The sequence below is a fragment of the Acipenser ruthenus genome, chromosome 2 (assembly GCF_902713425.1).
Source record: "Acipenser ruthenus chromosome 2, fAciRut3.2 maternal haplotype, whole genome shotgun sequence".
NCBI classification, from domain to species: Eukaryota; Metazoa; Chordata; class Actinopteri; order Acipenseriformes; family Acipenseridae; genus Acipenser; species Acipenser ruthenus.
In genome coordinates, this window is record NC_081190.1 from 44,204,924 (window position 1) to 44,231,769 (window position 26,846).

General features: G+C 39.6%; 1 protein-coding gene across 4 annotated transcripts in view; it reads right to left on the bottom strand.

Annotated features, from left to right (window-relative positions):
- LOC117409362 (nuclear receptor ROR-beta) overlaps positions 1-26,846 on the bottom strand; it is an 89,133-nt gene that overhangs the window by 19,580 nt on the left and 42,707 nt on the right. For 2 of the 4 annotated variants that reach the window (XM_058996358.1, XM_058996353.1), the window contains exons 2-4: positions 7,175-7,260; positions 4,756-4,847; positions 2,616-2,757 (exon numbers count right to left, since the gene is read on the bottom strand). In XM_058996358.1, the coding sequence (XP_058852341.1) occupies positions 2,616-2,628 (13 nt within the window). In that variant the 5' untranslated portion in view covers positions 2,629-2,757; positions 4,756-4,847; positions 7,175-7,260. The remainder of the gene's footprint in view (positions 1-2,615; positions 2,758-4,755; positions 4,848-7,174; positions 7,261-26,846) is intronic. The other 2 variants (XM_034015290.3, XM_034015291.3) reach the window with 1 other exon arrangement.

Here is a 26,846-nt window from a genome sequence, read left to right on the forward strand (position 1 = left end):
GCTGATTGGGGTATAGTGTGTGTGTGTGTGGGGGGGGGGGAGTGGACCCGACCAGGTGGCATATAAAAAAGGGGTTCACGTGACGGGGGAGGGAGTGTTACGTTAGGAGTATTTGGAGACACTACGTGCTGGGTGTATAATTCTGAGATTGAAGATGGATAGATTGATAGTGCCGGGTCACAAGACTGAGAGTGACGGAGGGTAGAGTTGATTCAGAGAGAAGGGAAGGACAGTGCATAAGGAGATAGCTAAGACGTGGGTTTGTTATTTTACTGTGGTCTCAGCCCATAGAGACCCTGTGTTATTACTACAGCAATAAAAAGCTCTCAGAGCGTTAACTGAGAAATAGTTGTCTGACCATTATTAATGAAAAACAATTAAATTAGAGACCTACTGCAATGCTACAGTATTATCTTTTTTTTTTTTTAAGCAGTTAGCTAATTTGAGTTTACTCCTGGGTGTATCATTTGTGGCTAATTAGTTTAATTAGCCATATTGTGCTATACATAACGCATACATTTATATTGAGTTCAATAATAATAATAATAATAATAATAATAATAATAATAATTTATGTTTTGGCATTTTTCTTTCTTTCTTTCTCACTGCGTTAGGCTCTATTTATTGATGTTGTTGATGTGGTTCAACCTGGTGGATTCAGATACTTGCCACCTCTCGCTGCTCTGTCTGGGCTAAATCCCGCCAGAACTGAACAGCTACAATATTACCATATTACACACAATTGTAGATTCATATTGAATATAATTAAAAACATGGCGCACTGTGGAATAAGCACCTCTGTGTGTTAATCACTTAATACAAATAATGTTCTTGATTACCCTAGTACCTTGTTGTTTTTATTTTATTTTGTTTTCACTGCAGGTGCCATAAACTAAAAGCGGTTGTTTACGTTATTTTGACAAAAGGTATTTAGAGTGTGTTGCGCTGCAGGAAGTAGCTGAAAACCAGGACTTTTTAAAGATTTTGAGCAAAATGTCAGGACACCAGGACCTTTGATGGAAAACCGGGACTGTCCTAGCTAAACCTAACTTACATTCCATGCTGTGTCAAAAACAATGTAATAAGTACCTCAAAATGAGTGTAAATGACTGATTGGACTCATTCTGCACAGGATATACAGTAGACATGGCTCTGCTGAATGACACAAGCTACCATGGTGTAGTAGTAGGGCCGGAGTGGACCGGAGCTTTGGTTCCCAACTCACATTCGCCAAGGGTCAATGACCTTTCAACTATTGTCACTCAATATCATACAGCTCACAGGGTGTATGCCTCAGTCACACAGCACTGGCAACCGTACAAGACCTTACATAGAAACACCGACGATAGGAAGACATGTGTTTTACAATATTACCAGGTAGAAGTCTTAAAACAGAGGCTACCATTTGCTTTTGACACATTTTGGCTTCTAACTTGGATTTCTTATAAGGAAAAAGTAAAGTGCAAAACAATGTATTATTATAATTCAAGCAACTGATTTAACTGTGCCAGTCAGTATATGTTTTTTTATACCTCAAGTGTATTGTAAACATTAGTTAGTATGTGTATTAGGACTAGGGCTTGAACTTTTCGGTTTTTATTTTCCAAATCTCTACCTCCCTTTAAATGTTAATTAGTAGTTAAGCTGTCTCTGCATCCTAATAAAGAGAAAACTACTAATTAAAGACTGGGTTTAAGATTAGTTTAGTCTTTGCTACAAATCAAGGGCATTTTAAATGATGGACTTGCTATCAGTGTACACTCTATACTGGGTATTTTTTGCTGAAAACGAAAATAACAAAAGCACAGTGATGAACTAGGATCAACGATGAGCAATTAAAGTAATTTGTCACGTCTGTTTAAAATAAAAATGAAGTGAAACAGAATCAGGCTCAGTCAAGACATGAAGGTAAAAATAAGTGGCATTGTTTCGTAATTAACAGCTTTTTTTGTTGAATTAGGAAACAGAATCAGCTCAAAATACCTTTAAAAGGGACATCATGTGATCAAAAATAAAACCTGAAAACTTCAAGTTGGTATCTAATTTAATTAAAAGTAACATTTTATAATAATTAACTGTTTACAATGTATTATTATTGATTTTTTAGGATAGCTCCAGTACCAGCTGTCTGCTTCATAAACTTTAGTGCTGATGTAAAATATTCAAGGTTTTCAAAAAATAAAAACTGTTTTCTTAAATAATACAAACCCCCTATTTCATACACGTGTTAAGTAATTTATTCCAGATAATTATATATTTTTAAATGCACCTTTTCTTTGTGTGTCAGGTTTGAAACATATACCCCGGATTTTTGAAAGAGCAAATGTATGGAAATATCACAACATGAAGGGAGCAGTGCAATCCTCCCTTATGATTGCATTTTACTGCATTTCCTGAAAATTGGGCCCTATGTCTTCTTTGTGGTGTGTGAGGAGTTAGTTACTGTTTTGATAAAGCCTATCCATGCTACATTAGCAGTGTTGATATCTCAGCTTGAGGAATGACATACAGTGACTTTCCTCTTGACAAGATCATCGCCTACTCATGTGCAAACAAACATACTCTACAGGCCTTAAATTCTTTATTTTGTATGCTTGTTTGTTATAAGATCTTACCATCTCGAGACATTCCGAGGGCAAGACACTTCTGCAGTCGGCAATGTTGGCAACGGTTTCTATTTGTTCTGTCAATTAAACAATTCCTCTGTCGTGGGCAGGAGTATGAGGCATTATTCTGTTGACTCCTCCGAAAGAAACCCTGACAAACAAGAGACACAAACATGTTACTGAATGGATTCTAGTTTAATATTACATTGAACACACGCTTAATACTATATACCGTGGAATCACTGAGTAAAATGGTCTTGCTAAGAAAGCTGCTCCAAAGAGGTGGCCCTCCAAATCAAAACAGACAGGTGGTCACCTGGATCTGGCGCTGATCCCACAGTTTACTCCTTTATTGAACCAGTCAGCACTCGTTTTAAGCACTGCTCACTAAGCACTTTCACCTTTTTTCACAAAGTCGTTTTTTTTTTAATAAAGGTAATATTATAATCTTATGTGCTCATTTTTGCAGTTTACTGTTTTTTTTTTCTAGAAGCAATGTAGTAGCATTTAGAACAAGGATGTTAACTTTCTAAATGGTTTCCTTGTAGTTCTGTAGCATATATAACATGTTATACCCAATATCACCATTCCAGTTTCAAGGTGCTTTGTGCCGCTACAGTAACGCTGATTATTTTTACAAATGCATTTTTCATCATTTCTAAAGTGCAAATCTTTAAACTGCACATTTCAAAATTTGTAAGAGTAATGAATCCTTTTTGATGTTGTGGTAAAAATAATTCTATGCCCTCTGGTGTCCCATATTTAATCATCCTTCGATAAACTTTAACACTATAACACTGGTCACATTTTACCTGATATTCCATACTCTAGCATAGTCTGTAACGCTTGGCTTTCAATGCGAAAGCTTCAAACATTCTCTACCAGAGGTACTGCCTGCATTTGGTTGCAAATGACTAATAAGGGTATGAAACAGGGTTGAATATTATTTCCTTTTTACTCATCCAGAAGCTGTTGCTACATACAGCAAGCCATGGATTAAAAAAATACTCCACTAAATGCCTTACCTAAAAAATAATTTTAAAAAGCCATGGCTTATATTGAGAATAATTTGATTTCAAAATGCAGTACATTACTTGAAATTTTTTCCACGTGTGCTGGTTAAAATGTTGCCCTGAAGCGGTTTGCAGTGATGTGTTTGCAGTTATGCTTATGCAAATCTGGGAAGGAACATTTGTGTTTCATTTGTTTCCAAGTTATATAAAAAAAAGGAATGCAGTGTGTGGCTTTTTGGAATGCTGTTTATTTATTTTACTCAATATATTAGCCCACATCTTAAAATGCTTAGCAAGCCCCACAAAAGCAATGAATGAGTAAACATACACCTACCCGTATCTAAAATTCACTTAATACATATCTAGATGTAGCTAACCACTGTATGCAAAAGAGAAGTGTATTTCACAATACATTGAATCACACAGTTTTCACATCTAGCATTGCACAAACCCCAGCCTAATTTATAATATTTAGTATGATTTACAAACGTCTACAGTAGTTTTATTAAGTTCCACTGTGGCCACTCGTTATTAAAAAAGGACTATTCTAAAACTATCACGACATACGTTAAGATCTGCAACCCCCTAAAATAATAATTAGTAGTAAAAAGGTTCTAGTCCATTGTGTTCATTTTGAATATCCATTATTTAATAACCAAGACATATTGTAACTATAATGTATTAGAAAGTCTTGTTCTTACGTAAACTTTTAAATATTTTAAATAAATATTATTAGTAAGTCACAAAGTAACATCACAGAATGGGTCTAGTTTTGCTACCCTTTATGAAATGAGAATAAAAACAGTATGGTTCATATTTTGTAGTTATATATTGTGAGCTTAAAGCCCTGTTTTTCTGAGGATCTTTGACTCTTCTGGACAGACGTGACCCTGAGACAGTATTCAGTAACCCGTATGCACCGGTAATTTCTTTATTGTTTAATAAATCAAAATTTGCTTTCACAGAATAAAAAAAAAAAAAAATGTAAACAAAAACCTAACCATCCACTGGGTATTAACTATCTCACTTTTTGACCCTCTCTAGACTGGGAAATAAAGACCAATAAACAAAACAAATTTCTCTTCATGAGACTGTCCCACAGGTAAGTTTACACACAGTTCATTAATACAGTTCACCTGTGTCTTTTAATTTCCTTCTTCTTGATCAAACCGTTTGTTTGTTCCACAGGTGTTTCCTACACAGGTAAGTTCTTGTTCCTGGTCACCCCCTACCAGAGACGATAGGCAAAACAGGTACGTAACAAAGTTCCACGGTCCAGTGTCTCCCTCTGCTGGAGACTGCAGGTGCAACAGGTTAGTATCAACAGTCCTGGTTCGTTGTCTCCCTCTACTGGAGACGGCGGGAATTGCAGGTTAATAACACAACACACTCCCGGCCCCGCCAAGTATCCAGGAAACAGAACAAGCCCACTCAGTCCTTTGTTTGTTGCAAATGAAATAAAACACAGTTCCAACAACCTTGTCTTGTTGTTCTTTGTGATGTGTAATCGTGAGACACAGCAGGGCGTTTGTTTACCCAGAGTGTTCGTTTTCCCCACACCGTAGAAGCCAGTCCCGAACAAAGGGTTTATAAACAAATAACTTGCACTTACACGTTTGCGAACTACACGCGTGTAGCGCATGTGTGTATTTAGTGTTGGTATAATTTGTATGGGGAATTGGGTTTATTGTGTGTCGTTTTGGAGTTGATTTGTTTGATTACATTATTGTTTACAGACGGGCGCTCGATTGAGACTTGCTGCCTGCTAGGCTTGGTTGAGGGGAAGGGCAGCAAGAGATTGGCTGTGCTGGACCTCAATTAGCAGGTGGGCGGGTCTTGACCGAGTGTCCGTCAGTTTAAAAACATCCGCGGGAGATGGCTTTTGTATTTTTGTACAGCTTGCTGTATGTGTCCTCTGTGCGTTACCATGGCTGGTAACGTCAGATGACCGTCTTTACTTTCGTTTCTGTTTGTATTAATAAATCCTGCGCGCCTGTGCCGGCGTTTCAACTCCACCCCCCAATGTCTCTCTGTATTGCTTAAACAGCGGCTACCCACACACGTGACACGAAGACCCTGTTGCAACGCGTTTTGTGTTTTTATTTTTTTAAAACTAACCCTCAGCCCATACACAAGCGCTTTAGAGTTCTTTTGACTAGCAGTGATTTTAATCACCCACTGCACAATTACAGACATTCATAATGTTACTGGGCGAAAGCAACACTAGATAAATACCCTTTCATATATTGGAAGCCAACCAACAGCCATCTTTTCGTTTTCTTTTGTTCCTTTGTTCAGACCCGGTACACACACGCTGGCTTCGGCCTTCACCACACTCTCCTCTACTTGAGTGCACACTTCTTTTTTATCCCCAGGATGCCCCGCCCTTTCCGCTAACCGGAGCTAAGCACCCTGGGAATTATAGTACATCTGACAGTGCAGCACAATATATCTATTGTGGCAGCAGTGTGGAGTAGTGGTTAGGGCTCTGGACTCTTGACCGGAGGGTTATGGGTTCAATCCCCAGTGGGGGACACTGCTGTTGTACCCTTGAGCAAGGTACTTTACCTAGATTGCTCCAATAAAAACCCAACTGTATAAATGGGTAATTGTATGTAAAAATAATGTGATATCTGTATAATGTGAAATAATGTATAATGTGATATCTTGTAACAATTGTAAGTCGCCCTGGATAAGGGCGTCTGCTAAGAAATAAATAATAATAATAATAATATATGATTTCATAATAAATGCAACTGTGCACATTCGGATCATTATTTGCAATGCATATAATGCATATATCTTGCATGTTATATTGGATGGCAAAACATCACCTCATTGATGAATACCACGTAACCTACACACTATCAGTATGGCACACAATACCAGAAAAAGTGCACACAGCTCGAAGTGACTGCACCGCCATGCTACACAGTCGGGCACTTTGTTTACATAGAGGAGGAGAGCGTCCTCTCCACAGGATAACTACAACGGAACCCTTGAACTGCAAGACGGTGCCTGTGAAGGCTCTGCCCAGCCAGGACTGTCGTAAAGACCCAGTCAGGAGCAACAGCAGTAGGTTAGTTTAGGGGATGATGATCCCAACCAATATAGAGCGGTTTTCGTAGTGTAGTAGGTTCCTGGAGCGGGACGTCTCTTTTAATAAGGCTAGCGCTCGCCTTGTGTGGCAAATATTTATTTTTAGCTCTGTTTTGTTTTGTTTTCTTTATTTAATCTAACACTAGGGCTATCATTGCTGGTACCCTAGTGGTGGCACCTGTGTTTAATCTGCGCGCCTGTGCAGCGTGTCAACACCCAATGCTCTGTATCTGACTCAGTATTATTCAGGGACGACCCACACACGTAACACTTTGGGTACAGTGCACCTAATTTGTTTTACTGAACCACAGGACAGGATCCTATTGTAAACAGCCGTTTGGCCAGTTGGGCCAGTAACCTATACTAAATATATACTGTACACAGCATTTGCATGTGGTTGTAATTGCTTATTTACAATAAATAAATAAATAAATAAATAAATAAAAAGGAACATACCTTACAGCCTTCACATGTTATAACACCGTAATGAATTCCTGAGGATTTATCTCCACAGATTTTGCATGGTATCACTTCAATTTGTGCTGCAAAGAAAAGAAAAATATATGCATCAAGCTTTCAGACTTCATAGAATTATTCATTCAGGTACTGACAACAAATGTTATGATATGAATATTACTTCAGTGGTGCAGAAATAAATATAGACATTAATTTCTTTGGCATAACAATCAGACTTGACAGAGGCAAAACAAAACTGCATTCTCAGGCTTTGCTTATTCTCTGCAATCCAGAAACAAAACAATGTCACATGACTGCAATACGGCCTCCCTATTAGGTCCGAGGTCAAGACTGCTGGTTCATTTAGTCCAATGCGTCTATATTACCATGCAAATATGAAGTCTGCATCTCAAATGGATTCTGAGGTATGAAGTGTTGAGATATCAAGATGCCAGGCGTGATAGCAGTGAATTAGGCACAGTAAGCACACAACAGCAGCCTGGATCACAGTTTTCAAATAACTAATGAGTTCAAGCTACGTAGGTAGGCACTCTAAAGTCCATACAGTTATGGTGAAGGATGTTAAAAAAGAATGCACAAAGAACAGCAAACATGGTGCAGTGGGGTCTATAGAAAATGTCCCCAGTACTGCTTTAGGAATGGCACCTGACACTACATTACACCCTGACTGTACACCAGATGGTGTTGTTTCAAACGATGTGGCACGAACACCTTTAAACAATAACTCTTCAATCCACCAAAAGAAATATATGTTAATTGGAAAAATTTTGATTAAACAAAATGTATATTTATTTATAATGTACATTGTGTTACATTGCATAGTATAACCATAGGAAAAGTAAAATTACTGTAAAAAAATACCATGGTAAACTTTTATAACTTTGGATTTTAATGTCTAAGTTCAATTAAACCAGAGCTCCTAAACTTCTACAATTCATCTGGCACAAGCATCAGTGATGGCACACCAGTTATAAATTACTTTGAAACACGTGTTACTCATGAATAGTGTTCCGCCTTTCAGGTTTATTCCGAATTTTACCAAAAAATTACAGGAATTTTTTTTTTAACTGAATGTCGGTTTTTACTGATTTATACCCGTTTTTTGTCTACTATTCAATATTTTCCCAGCACTATTTTCTAGGAATTACACAATATAATATTTTTTAGTGGATGAGAAATCAACATAAATCAGTTCATGAATATACAAAAGAAAACAAATGTTTCAAAGTATACAAAAAGCAAAAATAGCAGAAGTGGGTCAGATGAGGCTGAGGATGCATAGCGCTGCAAATACTGCTGCACTGACAATAAAAGAACATACTGAAAAATAAGCGATACATTAGACTAAAACAAGAAAGTGAATAGAGAGAGAAGCAATCCATTTATGTGGCTTTTACATTCGCTTTAATAAAAGAGAACGCAGAATGACTGTGTTAATGAGTTTGTCAGAGCGCTGTGCTTTGCTGGACAGCCACTGTTTATTACAGAGAGGTGTGTATTGGTGACTTTGTGACAGTACTGTCTGACCATCAGCTAAAACACTGCTTAACGCTGACAATCTTAATCGTAAATATTTGACAGAAAATGGTGATGCTTTAGTTGGTAAACTTATGGAACGCATTGATTGAAATGTCCAGTGCGATTTTTGATGCGTCTCCCGATGGCTTGCATCGTCCGGTTCGTCAATTTTCTTTTCTTTTTATGATTTCAGGGTAGGGTTGGCCATGAATCGGCTCTGGAGCCTGGAGCCAGCTTCAAGACCCACCAGAGCGGAGCTGGAGCCTGGAGCCAGCTTCAAGACCACCGGAGCGGAGCTGGAGCCTGGAGCCAGCTTCAAGACCCACCGAAGCGGAGCTGGAGCCTGGAGCCAGCTTCAAGACCCACCGGTGCGGAGCTGGAGCCAGAGCCCTGCACCTGAATTGCCACAGAAATAAAGATAAGGCCTCTTTCTGACCAACCCATAAATCACCTGACTCCACAACCCGACTCCACAACCCCGACTCCACAACCCGACTCCACAACCCAGACTCAACAACCCTGACTCCACAACCCAGACTCCACAACCCCGACCCAGACTTCACAACCCAGACTCCACAACCTAGATCCACAACCCCGACTCCACCATTATTATGGTAACAACTAGCTTGGAGGCTTCACTGGACCAAAAACTCGACCTGATTGTAAAATCAGTTAATGCTGTCTGTGACCAATTTAAAACAGTGGAGAACCGACTTGAACATGCTGAACAAAGAATTTCTGATTCAGATGATGCAACGGCAAACTTACAATCAAGGATGAAGCAAGCTGAAAGTAATTTGTTAATATTTGTGTTAACTTTGGTTAGTGTCGGAGACGTACTTAAACTGAAAATACTGTATCTTTTAATGACAAATTGATATGATAACAATGTTATCCTAGGTATGGTAACTAGTGATCTGATGGAGCTTGATCCATTCACCTTAAAAAAGGAAAAGGGCTGTCTCCCCCACCCCCCTTAAAATGTTATGGTTAGTTGATTTTTTGTTTATACTTAATAGTTAATTGGTTGTATGTAATATATTACAAGTGTCTCTTTTTGATTACGATATTTGTTTGTCTCTAAAAACAAACCTATTATATGTTTTTGATTGTTTCTTAAAACTATTGCAGACCTACCTGGTTCCCTCTTAGGGCAGCTTACCACAGAAATTGATAAAAAGCTCTACAATGGCTAATCTGAAGTCCAAATTAAATATCTGTTCATGGAACATTAAGGGGGTGAACCATTCCATAAAGAGAAAGAAAATTCTCAGTTTTTTTTAAAAAGAGAGGGTACTCATTGCTTTATCGCAAGAAACACATTTAAATGATAAGGAGCACTTAAAGATGCAAAGAGAGTGGGTGGGCCAGGTTTATTATTCTTCATTTTCTACAAATAGTAGCAGGGTAGCTATACTGATACACTGTTCAGTGCCATTTGTCTTACAGACCTGTCACACAGACAAAGAAGGACGGTATGTATTAAAACATGGTACGATTTATGGTGAAAAAATAACAATAGCAAATATACAGTATATGCACCAAATGCACAGTCCTCAAATTTGTGGACCCAGATAGCTACTGAAATTGGAGAATTTATATGTCCATTGACAATTCTGGCAGGTGACTGTGACTGTGTATTAGATTGCTTTAGAGATAAATCCCCCACTATGAGAACGGTAAACAAATATGTAGGATCCCCCTAATCGGCTCTATTGTTGTGGTTAATGGGAGGAAACAAGGACTGTGGAAATGTGCGTGGAGTGTTTTGTTTATTTGTAACCTGTTGGTATTTGTCTTTATCAGATGGATAATACGAAGCCGGGAGCTGCAGCACGGAGCCAGCGCTAAGCCTGGACCACACCTGAAAATATACCAGATGCACATGCACAAAGTGCACACACCGTCTGGAGACGGGTTTTGTATCTGTGTTGACTGTCTGTGTTTGTCTTATTATTTCGGGATTGCAACCCCTTTTGTTATATGCTGGCAATAACCATTGTTGGGTACAGCCAGCCTTATTATTTAATGGTCTCAAACGAAGGAGGAGACTGAGTTGAACGACTGTTTGAACAGTAACTTTGTGTTTGTCATTGTTGGAGCACCTACATCACCTGTACCCCTGAGCACTGCAAACCACACATTCACAGATGGATGTATGGAGGGTTTTGCATCCTGCTGAAAAAGATTTTACTTTTTACTCGCCCCCTCACCTCTTACTCCAGAATCGATTACATTTTTCTTGCCCCGCAAGCTATTGGTATGGTACAGAATTGCAAAATGGTTCAATACATATCTCAGACCACGCTCCTATATATCTAGATATTTTAATAACTGACCCCACACCACGGTCCAGTAATTGGAGATTTAGCTCATTTTTAATAGTTAACCCAGAATTTAACACTTTTTAAAAAATCTGAGCTTGAACTATTTCTAGAAAAAAAAGATAATTCAGACACTAATCCTGCTATGATTTGGGAGACAGCTAAGGCATTTCTGAAAGGCTCTATTATTTTTTTCCTCGCTTTTAAAAAGAAGAATGCTGCTCAAAAGCAATAGAAATTAGAGGAACACCTCTTGGAAGCTGATAGAAACCATAAAAATAATCCAACTAAAGACAATCTAAATCTATTAACAACAGTTAAAGCAGCACTAGATACTCTTCTTTCAGAAAAAAACACACAAAGTCTGCTTTATCTATATGAACATGGCAATAAACCTATAAATATATAGCCTATAAGTAAATATTGAGCACGATTAATAAAAGCCCGTCCAACCTCAAATACAATAGCTGCTATTAAAGACCCATCTGGTAAAAGATGCTTTGACAATGCTAAGATTAACAATGTTTTTACAGTTTTATAAATCTCTCTATTCCTCCAACAACACTTGTACCCAGAATAAATTGAACCATTTTTTTCTCCAAGCTAAACCTACCCAAACTCTCAGAATCAGATCAACTCCATCTCGGAAAAAACTATAGATCCTTCAGAGGTTTTGGAAGTCATCTCTTTGATGCAATCTGGGAAATCTCCAGGGCCAGATGGATTTACAAATTAATTTTATAAAAAATTCAAAGATAAAATTACCCCCGTATTAGTGTGAATGTATAATTATTCCTTTCAATGTGCTTAGTCAATATATCATTAATCCTAAAAAAAAAAAATTAAAAAAAAAGACTCAGAAGACCCCTCTATCATCTCGTTAATAAACGTAGATGCTAAGCTGCTGGCAAAGGTTCTTGCCCGTAGACTTGAAATTATATTACCAACCATTATTAAACCAGATCAAACTGGCTTTATCTCTAATTGAAAGTCCTCTCATAATATTTGCAGATTGTTTAATATTATACAATATTCCCGCAGACATGGCTTGAATGGGCTGGTTATATCCTTAGATGCCGAAAAGGCATGTGATCGTGTAGAATGGAGCTATCTTTTTAATGTATCAGAAAGATTCCATATGGTTTGCTTATTTACTGACTAGATTAAGCTACTATACTCCTCTCTCGGTTCTGCTGTTATAACTAATGCTTGCATCTCTTCTCCTTTTAAGTTAGAGAATGGTACCTGCCAGAGCAGCCCTCTCTCGCCCCTTCTATTTGCCATAGCCATTGAACCACTAGCAGAGACCATTGGGGCTTGCACATATATTTCTGGAATTCAGATGAGAGGAAGGGACCACAAAATGTCACTTTATGCAGACGATGTTCTGTTATTTATAACTAAAAAGGAGACCTCCATACCAGCTCTTATTGAGATCATAAATTATTATGGTATGGTGTCAGGCTATAAAGTTAATTATTTAAAATCTGAAGCTATGTCAATTGGAGTTTTAGGGACACCTTCTCCACCTGTATCTTTCCCTTTCGCTGGTCCAACAAGGGATTTATGTACCTGGGGATTCAGGTCTCATCCTCACTTTCACAATTAACTAACCTGAATCTTACTGCAGTGATTAGTAAAATCAAGAACGATCTTGAAAGGTGGAGTACGCTACCTGTATCATGGTTAGGCCGTATCAGTATTTTAAAAATGAACATTTTACTAAGACTTTTATATCCATTACAAATGTTACCTAACATAATTCCCAATAAATGGTTTGTAGACTTAAATAACATGTTTACTAGCTTTATATGGCATGGTAAAACAAACTTCAGCTTCCCACCAATAAAGGAGGTCTGGCTGTACCCAATGTTAGATTTTATTACTGGACTACACAGCTCAGATACATCTGTGAATGGGTTAGGGAGGATCCTGACTCCACCTGGTTAGGTCTAGAGTCTGATAGCTGTGGCTCATTGGCACTGAGATATATTCCATTTGTTAACTATAAGAAAAACATGCCCGAGCTTAAAAGTAATTATATTATCTGGAATACATTACTTACATGGCATAATATTAAAACATTTTTTTAAGATGAAGAAACACTTCTCTTTACTAGTCCCTGTAGCAAATAATCCTGATTTCCTACCATCCCTTCAAGATCCAGTATTTGGGGACTGGCATGGCAGAGGCCTCACACAATTACTGACATTATTTAACAAATATACTTTCCTTTCATTTGAAACTATTAAAGAACAATTTAACTTGCCAAAGTCTCATGTATTTAGATATTTACAGATAAGGTATTTTATCTTATGGAATCTCAATTATCAGACCTCACATACCCCTAAAGTTAACTTTCTGGAAAAAATCATACTGACAGATAAGCCACTAAAATTAATCTCCTCACTTTACAATTCTCTCTATTCCAACTGTAATGCTAATGCTGATGGTAATAGGATGAGTTGGCAAAATGACTTGTCATTGGAAATAGATGATGATACTTGGGAGTCAATAGTAGGAAATACATATGATAAGTAACAAGGATAGAGAAACACAATTTAAAATTCTTCATAAAATGCATTGGACCCCAATTTTTAGAAGCAAGTTTGATCCTAAGGTATCTCTGGCATGCCCTAAATGTAACATAGAAACTGGCACTTAAATACATCTGTTCTGGACATGTCGAACTATCACACAGTTTTGGGACAATTAAAGGAAGATATTAGTGAAATACTTGGGCATCCAACAGGGCTTACTCCACTACACTGCCTTTTGGCAGCTAATTTTGATTATATAACTGAGCCTCACTGGGCTAGGTTGGTTTATATATTATTGTACACAGCCAGAAAGTCAATGTTACAACAATGGATATCAAATTCAGCTCCTTCACTTTCCTTATGGTCTATTTTGAAGTTACTGCCATTGGAAGGGCTTACAAGTGTGCTTAACAGTAAACTAGATTCCTTTTTGAGAATTTGGCAACCGTTTTAGATTATTTGGACCCTACTCTATCAAATATACTAAACCTAGGCATGGATCTTCCCCTTGCTGATGCCAATCCCTAAATATATGTAAAAAATATGTATGTATATGTAGGCACAATTGCCTGGAATTAATAACTATTTTTGATATAAGTACATATCTGAACTAATATTTTGGATTAATTCTTGAACAAGCAGTATGCAGTGCAGCATGTGAGCCTCGGCCAGTGGACTTTAACTGAACCCGACACAAAGGGTCTCTATAGGATCATGAATAGATCGGAGCATCTGATCAGAATTTATGGAGGAAACGAAAGCTGGAGACAGCAGAAGGAAAGTCATAAAGGAGATCATGTGGTCATCCAATGCAGGGTGAGACTACCCATGATCCAAAATAATGGAAGATGGCTGTAGGGGTAATGTATAGGTTTTTGTGTGAAAGTCCTATAAGAACTGGCAACTTGCAGCCAGAACTTTGAATTGGTTTCTGTGATGAGTCAAAGGGGTTTCGGTCTGTAATTCAGCCTCCCGACAGTAGAAGGTATCAAACCGACTCGGGACTTCCCTTACCAAGATCTCGTGACCATGGCGAAAGTCATCTTTATGAGGGGCGGCACCTTGGTGAGGGGCGGAAGTACGAGTATGTAAATTCCAGCCACTGGAGTCACGTGAGGTTCAAGGACACCTGTCAGTTGGAATTGGTGTTCCACTGACTACCGGGGCGGGGCTTTGCATACTAAAGGGAACGTGCTACTGTGTCCGGGGTTGGTCCCACAAAGTGTAGGCGGAGGAAAGGCTGGAGGGAGAGAATCAGTGCCGGGTTCTTGTTGTTTTTATTTTTCACGGTCGGAAGCTTTACTCACGTTGTTCTCTTGGTTTTATTCAGCACATCACGAAGAGGACTAGGGAGCTTCCGATCCTTTCGTTTTGTTTCTCCAGCACGCCCTCCCTCACATCCTTCTTTTGTTTGTTTTTTTTTTCGTGTAAATATTAATAAAGAAAAACTTTTTACACGTAAAGTACTGTCTGGAAATTCCATTATTACTCACACGCCTCACACGTGGTGTCAGAAGTGGGATATGGATCCAGCTACAGTCTTGGCAATGTTTAGGGAGCAGGAGGAGAAACGAGAGGAGAGGGAGATACGGCGCCAGGAACAGCTCGCCCAGTTCTTTGGACAGCTGGTGGAGAAAATGTCGACACCAGCATTGGAAACAGCGGTTGCCCGGATGTTTGCAACACAACCGAAGTTACAAAAGATGACTCCGGAAGATGATCCCGAGGCTTTTCTGGTCACCTTTGAGAGAGTGGCAGAAGCAGCAGGGTGGCCCAAGGAACACTGGGCCATGAAACTGGCACCTTGCTTGACAGGGGAAGCTCAAGCAGCGTATAGGGCATTAATGGCCACAGAGGCAGCAGATTATGCCAAAGTAAAAGAAGCTATTCTCTCACGCCTCGGGATCACAGAAGAAACATACCGGCGCCGCTTCCGGGAATACCAGCTGTCCGAGGGGGTGCGGCCCCGGGTTGCGGGACAGTATCTCCTGGATCAATGCACCCGGTGGCTGCAACCAGAAGAACACACCCCCCAAGAACTGGTGCAGAAGATCGCGATAGAACAGTTCGCGTCTATTCTACCGCCAGGAAACCGGGAGTGGGTTAAACGGAATCAACCTACCACTCTCGAGAAAGCCATCATCCTGGCGGAGGCATATGAAGACGCGAACGAAGGCGCCGTCCCTGACCCCACTCCTGCCCCTAAGCCAACCCGGACCAACCAATCAATGAAGCCCAGAGGGGGTAACCAGACCTTTAGACCATGGAGGCCGAGGTTAGCCCCATCTTGGGCGAGAGGAAAACCCCCTAACCTGTCGGTCACTGACTCACAGGACAAACAAACTCCGTTGGTGCCTTCTACCCCAGTGTGTTACAGGTGTAATGAGCCCGGACATATTGCCAGGGATTGTCCGATGATGGAGGTGGACCTGGCAAAAAGATCCTGGTCAGCGGTAACAGGTAGGAACATTGGGGAATGTCGGGAGGGCCCTTATCAATTAAGAGTACAGGTCGGGGATAAGAGTTCTTACGCATTTGCGGACTCTGGGTGTGCACAGACATTGATTCGACAAGCTCTCTTGGTGGGGGTAACCTGGGAGCCACAGGGTAAAGTGGCTATCTCCTGTATCCATGGAGAAACTCGGGTTTATCCCACCACTAAAGTTAAACTTACTGTTGATGGTTATTCAGCTTACGTTAAAGTGGCTGTAGCACAATGTTTGCCATACCCTGTTCTCCTGGGAAGAGACTGGCCGTTTTTTGATCGTATTTTAGGTCGGGAAATGGTCTTGGTTTCTACCAGGGGACAATCTAAGCAACGGGAGAAAACAATTGGCGAGATTTTCCCGTTGCAAACCGACCTGTTTAACCCTAAAATCCGCCCCAGAAAAACAAAAAGAGAGCGCCGGGTGGAAAAATATGAGGGAACTCTGAGACGACAAGGGGAGGTGTCTGACTCAAAAGTAAACCAATCTCTGAAACGGCAGGGTAAGGGAGTAGGTGTTCAGTGTGACCGGGGCTGCGAGGTTACTGATGTGGAAGGTCAAATAATACAAGATACTCCTCTCAGTGTACCTAACCATTGGGACCGAGATATTGACCTGGGATATGAACAACAAAATGATCCCACGTTACAATACGCTTGGAAACGGGTTAGATATGTTGAGGGGAAGGATATGCAGGAAGGACAACCAGTGGTATTTCCGCATTTTTCTGTATCTGGGCACTTATTATATAGAATAACCCGGGCTCCCGGGACGGGACAGCTCGTAAAACAGTTATTGGTTCCTGGGCCTTTTCAGTCGGAAGTCATGAGATTAGCGCATGACATTCCATTTTCAGGTCATTTAGGAACTGAAAAGACCCAGGAACGAATTCTGGCCCGGTTTTTTTGGCCAGGGGTTTACGGTCTTGTGCGGAAGTATGTATCTGAGTGTCCAGAATGTCAATTAGCTGCCCAGAAGTTAGTTCGCCCCGCACCTCTGGTCCCACTGCCCATTATTGGAGTACCGTTTGAGAGGATTGGTGTAGATTTAGTAGGCCCTCTGGAGGGTGCAGACTCAGGGTATCGGTATATTTTGGTAGTAGTGGACTACGCAACACGATATCCAGAAGCTGTTCCCTTACGCTCTATGAATGCAGAAGTAGTAGCAAATGAATTGGTAAAAATATTCTCTAGGGTGGGAATCCCGAAAGAAATTCTCACTGATCAGGGCACTAATTTTATGTCTGGCTGTATTCAGCAATTATACAAATTATTAAAAATTCGTTCAATTAGAACCTCAGTTTTTCATCCTCAAACGGATGGGCTTGTTGAACGATTTAATCAGACTTTAAAAAGTATGTTGCGCCGCTTTGTAGATCAAGAAAAACGCAATTGGGCCAAGCTGCTTCCCTACTTACTTTTTGCAGTTCGTGAGGTACCACAATCTTCAACGGGATTTTCCCCGTTTGAGCTCTTGTACGGTCGGCAGCCGCGGGGTATCTTGGATCTCATAAAAGAAGGTTGGGAAGAACAGTCAAAAGAGTCTAAAAATGTAGTAAAATATGTGTTACAGTTACGCGATCGCTTAGAATTAGTCGGTCGATTGGCGCATGATAATCTCAAAGCGGCACAGCAGAAGCAGCAGCAATGCTACAATAAAAATGCAAGAATCAGGAACTTTCGGCCTGGGGACAAAGTGGTGTTGTTGCTTCCCTCATCGGAATCTAAGTTGTTTGCTAAATGGCAGGGTCCATTTGAGGTTATTCGAGCGATTGGAAAAGTAAATTATGAGATCCGACAGCCTGGGCGTCGGAAAGAAAATCAAATTTATCACGTTAATCTCCTCAAACCGTGGAAAGAACGGGAGGTCCATTTTATATTTCCTGCACAGGAGGGAGAGGACTTTGGACCCTCAATTGAGCCAGTGTCAGCAATTGAGGTCCCGATGGGGGAACAATTAACTCTTGATCAGCGCAGAGAGGTAAGCAATCTAATCAATATGTTCAGTGATGTGTTTTCTAACGTGCCTGGAAGAACGCATTTGATCGAACATGCTATTATCACTCCGCCAGGTCTAAGAGTCAGACAGAGACCGTATCGCATTCCAGAGAGTCGGAGAGATTCTGTTCGGAGGGAGGTGGAGTGTATGTTGAAACTTGGGGTAATTGAACCTTCCCGAAGCGAGTGGTGTAGCCCAATTGTACCAATAGACAAGCCAGATGGGTCACTACGGTTATGTATAGACTTTAGGAGGGTGAATGCTATCTCTAAGTTTGATGCATATCCCATGCCTCGAGTAGATGAACTCTTAGACAAGCTGGGGCGGGCCCGGTTTATTTCAACCTTGGACCTGACGAAAGGATACTGGCAGATTCCATTAACTAAAGCCTCTCGTGAGAAAACGGCATTTTCAACCCCAGAGGGTCTTTTTCAATTTCGCACTATGCCGTTCGGACTTCATGGAGCTCCTGCTACCTTCCAGAGACTGATGGACAGGGTATTACAACCTCATCGAGAGTACGCTGCTGCGTATATCGACGATGTAGTTATTTATAGTTCTTCCTGGAAAGAACATTTGAATAGATTAGAAGCCGTCTTACAGTCTCTGAGGAAAGCGGGTCTCACAGCGAACATGGCAAAGTGCGCTATTGGAAAAGAAGAAACTAAATATTTAGGTTTCATAATGGGTAAGGGTAGAGTGAAACCGCTGGTTTCAAAAGTCCAGGCTCTGTTGGATTCACCGGTACCTACCACGAAAACCCAGGTGAGATCATTGTTAGGGTTGGCCGGTTATTACCGCCGCTTTATTCCACACTTTTCCACTATAGCCGCCCCTCTCACTGATCTCACTAAAAAGAACGCTCCAAATAAAATTAAATGGAGTGCAGAGTGTCAGACGGCCTTTGAATCTATTAAAACTAATTTGAGTCAGGCCCCAGCATTAGTAAGCCCGGATTTCAGCCGAGAGTTCATCCTTCAGACAGATGCATCGCAGACTGGTCTGGGGGCGGTTCTGTCCCAGGAGAGAGATGGTATAGAACACCCGATATTATATATCAGTCGGAAGTTACTGTCCAGGGAACAGAGGTATTCAGTAGTAGAGAAGGAATGCCTGGCAGTAAAGTGGGCTATGGAGTCCTTAAAATACTATCTTCTGGGACGACCCTTTGTACTCATCACAGATCACGCCCCTTTAAAGTGGTTAGACACAATGAAGGATTCAAACGCTAGGATTACGCGGTGGTACCTGGCGCTCCAACCCTTCGCCTTTCAAATAAGGCATCGTGCGGGTAAGTTACACCAAAACGCTGATTTTTTTTCCCGGGAGGGGGGGAAAAAGGAGGGGTTAGAGGTTTCCGAGTGTTCCTTCGGCTCCACTCTGAGGGGTGGGATATGTGATGAGTCAAAGGGGTTTCGGTCTGTAATTCAGCCTCCCAACAGTAGAAGGTATCAAACCGACTCGGGACTTCCCTTACCAAGATCTCGTGACCATGACGAAAGTCATCTTTATGAGGGGCGGCACCTTGGTGAGGGGCGGAAGTACGAGTATGTAAATTCCAGCCACTGGAGTCACGTGAGGTTCAAGGACACCTGTCAGTTGGAATTGGTGTTCCACTGACTACCGGGGCGGGGCTTTGCATACTAAAGGGAACGTGCTACTGTGTCCGGGGTTGGTCCCACAAAGTGTAGGCGGAGGAAAGGCTGGAGGGAGAGAATCAGTGCCGGGTTCTTGTTGTTTTTATTTTTCACGGTCGGAAGCTTTACTCACGTTGTTCTCTTGGTTTTATTCAGCACATCACGAAGAGGACTAGGGAGCTTCCGATCCTTTCGTTTTGTTTCTCCAGCACGCCCTCCCTCACATCCTTCTTTTGTTTTTTTTTTTTTTCGTGTAAATATTAATAAAGAAAAACTTTTTACACGTAAAGTACTGTCTGGAAATTCCATTATTACTCACACGCCTCACAGTTTCCAATTTGGTTCCCAAATTGGTTTGAGTTTAACATGACTTCATAAGAAAAGATAGCACTAAGCTTTATACCTCTTGACTGCAAGAAGATTCTGTACCCAGCAATAAATGAACGTTAAAGAAAGATCCGTGTTCAGGACTCCTGCTAAAAGGAAAAAGAGACATGTGCGAGTCAGTTTATCTACGCGTCGAAAAGAACCATTCCCGGCTCGGAGACAAGCTTCTGTTCCCAGTCGTAACCACAGCATAACAAGACTGTGTCTGCCTGCGAGGCGAAGCATTCAAGGAAAGAAGAAACCACACAGCATAATGAGGCTGTGTCTGCCTTTGAGGCAAAGTATTCATAGAAGAAAACAAACAGGACATGTGTAAAACCCCCACTTGGGTTTTGAAGATAAAGGAGCCCAACTTGGGTTTGAAGATTTGTGGAAACTAAGTGAAAATATAACTACAACGGAAGATTTGTTCTGCAGACTTTTGGGGTCTTCTTCAAGGAACCGTTGAGTATAATTTCCTTACCTTTCCCTTGTGGAACTACAGTAATTTATTGTAATTACAACACATAGAAATTGATAAAATAGTTATCTTAAATTGCGCTTTTAACGCACGGATGAAAAAGCTCAGAGTGTGAACCTTGTTAGAAAATAACTAAGCTGCTTAACTCATATTGTCATATGAAGTGCTTATTTGAAAGTATACTTGTGTAATTGTTAGTAAACTATTGTAGTCCAGTCTTAGCTGTGATGTGTTATTAGAAGAAGTGTAATTGAGCACAGTTTGTTTGTATTTTAATAATAAATGTTTGTGTTTAACTAGAGTTATATTGCCTGTAAGCGGTAGCCGCAGGGCCACTGTCTGTGTAGTTGAGCTGAGGGAACTGTCAGCACAGTGACGTCATCACCTGCTAGCAGATCTGCACAGCCTGTACTGAGATTGAGACAGAGGAGTTAATGTACTGTGTTAGAATGAGATGTTGAACCTATACTGGATGTCAGGAAAGCAATAGGATTCCACTTGTACTGTAGTTATTGAGAAACGAAATATATAGAAGCATATACATTCAAGGAATAAGTATTTACTTGTGCTGCATTGATATGTATGTGAACTGTTACCTCATAATAATTTTCAAAGTTTTTCCTTTCTGTACCGTTAGTATTATTATCTAATAAACTGCCCGATATTTTAACCTACCTTGTTGTGGTTGAGGGTGTTTTGTGTGTTCATTGTAATTCCTCGATCTTATACACGTCATTAAATAAAATGATTATGAGGAGGTCTTAATTAACGTGCATGAATATTCATATTATTTAACAGATAACTAATAGATTGTCTGTGGTCATATAATATTCATTCAAGTTGATTAACCGCACGTTAATTTGAACTATTGTAATTATTGTTTAAATTGATTATTAAACAAAGTAACGTAATAAGCCCCATATATATATATGTATATATATATATATACAGTGCCTTGCAAAAGTATTCAGACCCCTGACCAATTCTCTCATATTACTGAATTACAAATGGTACATTGAAATTTCGTTCTGTTTGATATTTTATTTTAAAACACTGACACTCAAAATCAATTATTGTAAGGTGACATTGGTTTTATGTTGGGAAATATTTTTAAGAAAAATAAAAAACTGAAATATCTTACTTGCATAAGTATTCAACCCCTGTGCTGTGGAAGCTCCCAGTTTACACCGATGAAAGAAATTGCCCTAACGAGGACACAGTTACCTTACCATTGGCCTCCACCTGTGAACCATTAAAGTTGCTGTCAAATTTTCTGGATAAAAACCCCACTGTTGAAGGATCATTGGTCAGGCCGTGAATCTGAAGGAAAATGAAGACCAAAGAGCATTCTACAGAAGTTAGAGATAAAGTAATACAAATGCATAGGTTACAGAAAGAGTACAAAATAATATCCAAGTGTTTGGATATCCCAGTGAGCACAGTTGGATCAATAATCAGGAAGTGGAAGCTGCATCACACCACCCAGGCACTGCCAAGAAAAGGCCGTCCCTCAAAACTCAGCGCTCAAACAAGAAGGAGACTTGTGAGAGAAGCCACAGAGAGGCCAACAATCACTTTGAAGGAGCTACAGAGTTCAGTGGCTGGGAGTGGAGTAATGGTGCACCAGTCAAAACCATATCAAGAGCTCTGCATAACACTGGCCTGTATGGGAGGGTGGCAAGAAAGAAGGCGTTACTCAAAAAGTACCATCTGAAAGCATGTCTGGAGTTTGCCAGAAAGCATGAGAGTGATCCAGCTGCGATGTGGGAAAAGGTTTTGTGGTCAGATGAGACCAAGATAGAGCTTTTTGGCCAAAACACAAAGCACTATGTGTGGCGCAAACCTAACACTGCCCATGCCTCAAGACACACCATCCCTACAGTGAAGTATGGTGGTGGCAGCATCATGCTGTGGGGATGCTTCTCATCAGCAGGGACTGGGCATCTTAAAATTGAAGGAAGAATGGATGGATCAGAATACAGGGAAATACTGCAAGAGAACCTGCTTCAGTCCGCTAAAAAACTGAAGCTTGGTAGGAAATTCACTTTTCAGCAGGACAATGATCCCAAGCACAAGGCCAAAGCAACATTGGAGTGGATCAAGAACAAAAAGGTGAATGTCCTACAGTGGCCCAGTCAAAGTCCTGATCTCAATCCCATTGAGAATCTGTGGCACTATTTGAAAATTGCGGTCCACAAGCGTCGTCCAACCAACCTGAACAACTTGGAGCAAATCTGCCAAGAAGAATGGGCCAAAATCACTCCGACACTGTGTGCAAAGCTGGTACATACTTACCCCAAAAGACTTAAAGCTGTTATTGCAGTGAAAGGGGGCTCAACCAAATATTAATGTGTGGGGGTTGAATACTTATGCAAGCAAGATATTTCAGTTTTTTATTTTTCTTAAAATTATTTCCCAACATAAAACCAATGTCACCTTACAATAATTGATTTTGAGTTTCAGTGTTTTAAAATAAAATATCAAACAGAACGAAATTTCAATGTACCATTTGTAATTCAGTAATATGAGAGAATTGGTCAGGGGTCTGAATACTTTTGCAAGGCACTGTATATATATATATATGTGTGTGTGTGTGTGTGTGTGTGTGTATATGTATATAAACTGCAAAAAGAGAAAACCACAGAGTTTTTTTTCTGTAAAAATGGTTTATTCATGACTGGTACTAAAGATATGTACAGACGTGCTCAAATTTGTTGGTACCCTTACAGCTCATTGAAATAATGCTTCATTCCTCCTGAAAAGTGTTGAAATTAAAAGCTATTTTATCATGTATACTTGCATGCCTTTGGTATGTCATAGAATAAAGCAAAGAAGCTGTGAAAAGAGATTAATTATTGCTTATTCTACAAAGATATTCTAAAATGGCCTGGACACATTTGTTGGTACCCCTTAGAAAAAATAATAAATAATTGGATTATAGTGATATTTCAAACTAATTAGTTTCTTTAATTAGTATCACACATGTCTCCAATCTTGTAATCAGTCATTCAGCCTATTTAAATGGAGAAAAGTAGTCACTGTGCTGTTTGGTATCATTGTGTGCACCACACTGAACATGGACCAGAGAAAGCAAAGGAGAGAGTTGTCTGAGGAGATCAGAAAGAAAATAATAGACAAGCATGGTAAAGGTAAAGGCTACAAGACCATCTCCAAGCAGCTTGATGTTCCTGTGACAACAGTTGCAAATATTATTAAGAAGTTTAAGGTCCATGGAACTGTAGCCAACCTCCCTGGGCGCGGCCGCAAGAGGAAAATCGACCCCAGATTGAACAGAAGGATAGTGCGAATGGTAGAAAAAGAACCAAGGATAACTGCCAAAGAGATACAAGCTGAACTCCAAGGTGAAGGTACGTCAGTTTCTGATCGCACCATCCGTCGCTTTTTGAGCGAAAGTGGGCTCCATGGAAGAAGACCCAGGAGGACTCCACTTTTGAAAGAAAAACATAAAAAAGCCAGACTGGAATTTGCTAAAATGCATATTGACAAGCCACAATCCTTCTGGGAGAATGTCCTTTGGACAGATGAGTCAAAACTGGAGCTTTTTGGCAAGTCACATCAGCTCTATGTTCACAGACGAAAAAATGAAGCTTTCAAAGAAAAGAACACCATACCTACAGTGAAACATGGAGGAGGCTCGGTTATGTTTTGGGGCTGCTTTGCTGCGCCTGGCACAGGGTGCCTTGAATCTGTGCAGGGCACAATGAAATCTCAAGACTATCAAGGCATTCTGGAGCGAAACGTACTGCCCAGTGTCAGAAAGCTCTGTCTCAGTCGCAGGTCATGGGTCCTCCAACAGGATAATGACCCAAAACACACAGCTAAAAGCACCCAAGAATGGATAAGAACAAAACATTGGACTATTCTGAAGTGTCCTTCTATGAGTCCTGATCTGAATCCTATCGAACATCTATGGAAAGAGCTGAAACTTGCAGTCTGGAGAAGGCACCCATCAAACCTGAGACAGCTGGAGCAGTTTGCTCAGGAAGAGTGGGCCAAACTACCTGTTAACAGGTGCAGAAGTCTCATTGAGAGCTACAGAAAATGTTTGATTGCAGTGATTGCCTCTAAAGGTTGTGCAACAAAATATTAGGTTAGCGGTCCCATCATTTTTGTCCATGCCATTTTCATTTGTTTTCTTATTTACAATATTATGTTGAATAAAAAATCAAAAGCAAAGTCTGATTTCTATTAAATATGGAATAAACAATGGTGGATGCCAATTACTTTTGTCAGTTTCAAGTTATTTCAGAGAAAATTGTGCATTCTTCGTTTTTTGTGGAGGGGTACCAACAAATTTGAGCACGTCTGTATATCAGACTGTACTTGATGTCTGTAACATTGGAATGCATGTTTAAACCAATAAAAAAAAGAAAGAAAAGGCACTTGGAAAGACATAAAAAATAATTCAGGGGCAAGAAAAAAAGACAGCAACCTCAGCTAAAAGATCTTTTTGGAGTGCCATCTGGGAGTTTGAAAATGTAATCCGAAAAACAACGAGATGTTGACAAAGCTATACTGGAGTGGGTTGCTCTTGATCTGCAACCATTTTGTGCTGTAGAAACACCTTCATTTAGGTAAGAAATTGTAAATCATCTCACTTTATTATGTTAATAATTTTTTATGCAGTAAATATGCCCAGTTTGGAGAAATACATATTGTTATACAGAAAATATTATATTAATTATTATAATATGAATTAATATTGAAATAATCAATCTACAGTATTGTTATATTATTATTACTGCTCACAGTATTGTTACATTAGTGTATTAATTGTGAACAAGTCTCCAAAGCTTATTTATTTAATAACTAAAATTGAGATGAAAAAAGTTGCATTTTTATTACATTTTAAGTCTTTAAAGGTATGAAATCTGATTCTAAACATTGTACATTAGTAAAACTAAACCAGCTGAAAAATACAACACAACATTGTGTTTGTCAATACAAAGAGGAAACAAGCTACATACCCTATTACTTAGTTTAAAACTAATATGCTCACAATTTACTGTATTGTGTAAGTAGTTTAATTTTACATTAGAACTTAGAACATAAGTACTTTATTGAAGATGTAAAACACACCAGTGTGGATACTGGCTTAATGCTCTGCAAAACAATATATTTACCAATACAAAGTTATTTCTGTAACTAATCGGTACTTTTGGAATAGAAGCATTTTTAAAGGATTACTGAAAAAAACTTTCAGCCCTATTATTAATTAGTTGTTAACAGAAAATTATCCATAAATATTAATTGTGAAATACTAATTTTCATTTGTAATTTTCAACTTTAGATGAAATTAAGATTTTTTTAAAAGTTTATTATCTCTCTTTTGTTTACTTTAGAAGGATAGAACTAGACTGTTATTGAATATTTTACCATCACATTTAACTTTTTAAAATAATTTACAAAGCTTTTCAATAGTAATTACAGCATTGTTAAGCATAGTTATATTGCATAAAACAATTCTAAGCATCACTTTCATATTTAATGTATTACTGTTACTTGTGAAAGCATTGTTTTTAAAGGACCATTTTCTAACTTTCATTTTGCATAACAGATTTTGTAGAAAGTGTTTGATTGGAAATGTAATCTTTTCAGGAAGATCCTGAACCTGCTTTGTCCAGGATACCAACCACCCTCAAGAAAAACAGTTTCAGGAACACTGTTGAGCAATGCATATTCGGGCATTGTGGGTACTTTAAAACAAGAACTAATGTCTACATCACATGCTGCCATTACTTTTGATCTGTGGACCTGTACCAAAAATCAGAAGCAGTTTCTTGCAATGACATGCCACTTTGTTGACCAGGAGTGGAATTTAACTGTAAAATGCATGGGCTGCATTCCTGCTGATGAGTCCCATACTGGGGAGAACATTGCCTCCTCTGTGCAAAATGTGCTGGACTCCTTTAACTTAAAGCGTTATGTGCTGTCACTGACAGTGGAGCCAGTGTTGTACGTGCTGCAGTCTCTTGAAGTTGAAACGGCGCTCTTGTTTGGCACAAAGCTTACACCTCTGCCTACAGCAAATTATTTTTTCTAGGGAAGAAAAGCAAGTTTCAGTAAAAGAAATATCTTCAGTGATTGGAAGATGTCGGTCCATAGCTACCCTTTTTAAGAAGTCACTGAGTGCTTGGCATGCTTATGCTAAGGGATATCTGACTGAAACTGAATCACAGAAAATTCCAAGGGACTGTGTTACAAGATGGAACTCAAGCTTGCCAATGATTGAAAAAGTGATCGAGCAAGCAGAACAATTAGAGATTGCAGCTGTGAAACT